The following is a 4,197-nucleotide window of genomic DNA, read 5'->3' as shown; positions in this document are numbered from 1 at the left end:
CGACAGCGAGACTCCATCTCAAAAAAAAAAAAAAAAAAAAAAAAAAAATTAGCCAGGCATGGTGGTGCATGCCTGTGTTCCCAGCTACCTGAGAGACTGAGGCGGGAAGGTTGGTTGAGCCCAGGAGTTTGAGGCTACCGTAAGCCGTGATTGTACCACTGCACTCCAGCCTGGGCAACACAGAGAGATTCTGTCTCAAAAAATAATAATAGTAATAATAATAATTAAATAAGAATATCACTTTCCTATTTTAAGCATCTAACAGGTGCTATTTCCATTTGGAGTGAGTTTGTCTATTTATCTTAGAAGCTCTTTATTTGATAACATTATTTAAAATATACTAATATTAATGCTTTGTTGTGTTTTATTTCAGAAACAGGCAGTATTAGTTGCACTGTGAATGTTTCTGTTACTCTGTGACTGTGTTCTTTTACCCCCAGAAACTGGCAAGATTAAAGCAACAGACTATACCTTTGAAGAAAAAATTGGAATCCTATTTAGACTTAATGCCGGTAATAATTTTCATGTATTAAAAAAAAATTATTTCCTCCAACCTTCCCTAAGGGTATTATATGACCATGAAAATAGTGTGTTTAGGCCAGGCGTGGTGGCTCACGCCTGTAATCCCAGCACTTTTGGAGGCTGAGGCAGGCTGATCACCTGAGGTCAGGAGTTCGAGACCAGCCTGACCAACACGGTGAAACCCCGTCTCTACTAAAAATACAAAAATTAGCCGGGTGTGGTGGTGGGCATCTATAATCCCAGCTACTGAGGAGGCTGAGGCAGGAGAATGTCTTGAACCCGGGAGACAGAGGCTGCAGTGAGCCAAGATTGCACCACTGCACTCCAGCCTGAGCAACAGAGTGAGACTCCCTCTCATAAAAAAAAAGAAAGAAAGAAAATAATGTGTCAATTTTTAAAGGTTTAAAGTCAGTCGTCAATTTCAGTGTTATATGTACGTTAGGTCTTCCCTCTGGGAGGCTTTTTGCCTTTTGAAAAGGATTGTGGCATTATTTTTCTCCTTGAGTCTGAATTGAGGCAATATAACCTTTCCTTGTTTTATTTATTTTTTTTTTAAGAATCCATCTCTTGCTCAAGTGAAAATTGAAGAAGCAAAGCGTGAATTAGTAAGTAGTTCCTGTAATTTTTTCCGATTTTTTTAAAAAGAAAATAAATGCTAATATAGCTCAAGTCCTCTTCATCCTTCTTTCCTTTCTCCTTAGCAGTAAACTGCAGTCCTAAAGTTACTGTGTATCATTCTCCTGCAGCTTTTAATACTTTTTTGGTTGTGTAGGTGTGTATATATTTTTTCCATTAAAAAACATATAGTAACTGGGCACGGTGGCTCACACCTGTAATCTCAGCACTTTGGGAGGCTGAGGGGGGCGGATCACCAGAGGTCAGGAGTTCAAGACCAGCCTGGCCAACATGGGGAAAACCCTGTCTCTACTAAAAATACAGAAATAAGCTGGGCGTGGTGATGTGTGCCTGTAATCCCAGCTACTCGGGAGGCTGAGGCAGGAGAATCGCTCGAACCTGGGAGGTGGAGGTTGCAGTGAACCAAGATTGCGCCACTGCAGTCAGCCTGGGGGACAGAGCAAGACTTCGTCTCAAAAACAAACAAACAAAACACATAGTAGTATTTTAGCCTTTTAAAATTTTGTGTAGATTTCCCTAGTGGAAAAAGGGGGATATATTGAGACATACAGAATATTCTAGGCAAAAAGAATTTGCAAAGTCATATAAGCTGAAAAATGGAGGACTTATTCAAGCTGTAGCAAGTGATAAGTTCCAGCTGCTTAGAAGCATGAAATGTAAGACAGAGTTGGAAAAAGTTCATTGGTTTATGATGTAGAGGGCCTTAGTATATAAAGAGTGTTGAACTTAGAGGATGTAGAGACCATGGAAAGCTGCTGTGTGTTTCCTTGTTTTTTAAACTCAAGAGAAATATGATCAAAGCTATGCTTTTTATTTTTATTTTTGAGAAAGAGTCTTGCTCTGTCTTCCAGACTAGAGTGCAGTGGTGTTAGCTCACTGCAACCTCCGTCTCGCAGATTCAAGCAATTCTCCTGCCTCAGCCTCCCGAGTAGCTGGGATTACAGGTGCATACCACCATGTCCAGCTAATTTTTGTATTTTTATTTATTTAATTTTTTTTTTTTTTTTTTTGAGACGGAATCTTGCTTTGTTGCCCAGGCTGGAGTACAATGGCATGATCTCAGATCACTGCAACCTCCACCTCCCAGGTTCAAATGATTCTCTTGTTTCAGCCTCCTGAATAGCTGGAACTACAGGCACCTGCCACCACGCCCGGCTAATTTTTATATTTTTAGTAGAGATCGGGTTTCGCCACATTGGCAAGGCTGGTCTCGAACTCTTGACTTCAGGTGATCCACCCACCTTGGCCTCCCAAAGTGGTGGGATTACAGGCGTGAGCCACCGCATTCGGCCAAATTTCTGTATTTTTAGTAGAAACGGGGTTTCACCATGTTGGCTAGGCTAGTCTCCAACTCCTGACCTCAAGTGATCCACCAGCTTTGGCCTTCCAAAGTGCTGGCATTATAGGCGTGAGCCACCACGCATGGCCAGAGCTATGCTTTTTGATCAGGTTAGTGCGTTAGGAAGATTATTCTGTAGCCAGTGTTTAGGGTAGATTGGGGGAGGGAGAAAGAACATGGCAGAAACCAATTTGCCTATTTGGGCCAGAGAAGAAGTAAAGAGGACAGTGGCAATGAAAATGGAAAAGAGGCCGGGTGCAGTGGCTCACACCTGTAATCCCAGCACTTTGGGAGGCCAAGGTGGGTGGATCACAAGGTCAAGAGTTCAAGACCAACCAGGCCAAGATGGTGAAACCCCATCTCTACTAAAAATACAAAAAAATTAGCCAGGCGTAGTGTTGAGCGCCTGTAATCTCAGCTACTCAGGAGAGTGACATTGTGGAAGCATATTGTTTTAGTAGCAAAGGCCAGAAAAATTTATTCATGCGTCATTACAGATTTCTCTCTCTAAAGGTTTTTTTTCCCTTCCTTTCACATGTTTCTTAGAATCACTTAGGAGTATGAGTGCTTTTGCAGTGGAAGAGAAGGGAGATGTAAAAGCAAGTGAATGTCTAAAAGCATATTAGATATTCATAATGGTATTTTTAAAATTTTTTGTTTTAATGTTTCCTTTTTTGCTTCCCTTATTTTATTTATTTATTTATTTATTTATTTATTTATTTATTTATTTTTTGAGACAGAGTCTCGCTCTGTCACCCAGGCTGGAGTGCTGTGGCCGGATCTCAGCTCACTACAAGCTCCGCCTCCCGGGTTCACGCCATTCTCCTGCCTCAGCCTCCCGGGTAGCTGGGACTACAGGCGCCGCCACCTCGCCCGGCTAGTGTTTTTGTAGTTTTTAGTAGAGACGGGGTTTCACCGTGTTAGCCAGGATGGTCTCGATCTCCTGACCTCGTGATCCGCCCGTCTCGGCCTCCCAAAGTGCTGGGATTACAGGCTTGAGCCACCGCGCCTGGCTGCTTCCCTTATTTTAAATAACATTAAATAGAAGTTAGAGCATCTGTTTTATGTCCTTATTTATGGTATGTCTCTCTTCCTGTAGGATAGCATTGAAGCTGAACTTACAAGAAGAGTAGACATGATGGAACTGTGACAAGAGCCAAATAAACATCCTTTTCCCTAGCAAAGTAAATCAAATAGGACTTTACAGAGTTCTTTTTCCTCTTGGCATTTCTTAATAACAAAATTTTGTGTATTCTTAGATTACAGAATGTCATATTTGATAGAATATGGTTTCTTACTGTGTATTGCATTTTTGTGCCCAAATACATAGTTTTCATATTAAAAAGCCTTTTCTCTTACTTCGTTTCTATGTGTTTGGTGGTTAAGAATCCTTCAGTAGCTCTACAAGGCAAATGTTACAACAGTTGTGCATGTGTTCATTAGGTCAGCTAAAGTGAAAAGGAAAGGTTCCACGGCTCCCCAGTATGTTTCTCCCACGCTCTTCTTTCTCCAGGGGTTTGCTTTCATTCTTTTGGATCAGCTCACTGCCTGCCTCCAAATGTTAATATATGCAGGAATTTAGTTTATGAAAAAGATGACCTTTTAAATCAGTAGTAGAAAGATGGATAATTCAACACTTGGCATTAGGTCCATACTTCACACCTTATGTCAGGATAATCCAAAGAATCAAATATTTAAAT

General features: G+C 41.1%; 1 protein-coding gene across 3 annotated transcripts in view; it reads left to right on the top strand.

Annotated features, from left to right (window-relative positions):
• The window catches only part of HAUS1 (HAUS augmin like complex subunit 1), a 25,632-nt gene extending 21,777 nt beyond the window's left edge, over nucleotides 1-3,855 (top strand). For all 3 annotated transcript variants that reach the window (XM_023207615.1, XM_023207614.1, XM_023207613.1), the window contains 3 exons: nucleotides 441-512; nucleotides 1,080-1,127; nucleotides 3,597-3,855. In XM_023207615.1, the coding sequence (XP_023063383.1) occupies nucleotides 441-512; nucleotides 1,080-1,127; nucleotides 3,597-3,647 (171 nt within the window). In that variant the 3' untranslated portion in view covers nucleotides 3,648-3,855. The remainder of the gene's footprint in view (nucleotides 1-440; nucleotides 513-1,079; nucleotides 1,128-3,596) is intronic.
• Nucleotides 3,856-4,197: the final 342 nt, after the last annotated feature.

The sequence above is a fragment of the Piliocolobus tephrosceles genome, chromosome 18 (genome assembly GCF_002776525.5).
Source record: "Piliocolobus tephrosceles isolate RC106 chromosome 18, ASM277652v3, whole genome shotgun sequence".
Taxonomy (NCBI): Eukaryota; Metazoa; Chordata; class Mammalia; order Primates; family Cercopithecidae; genus Piliocolobus; species Piliocolobus tephrosceles.
This window is presented reverse-complemented; position numbering and strand designations above follow the sequence as displayed.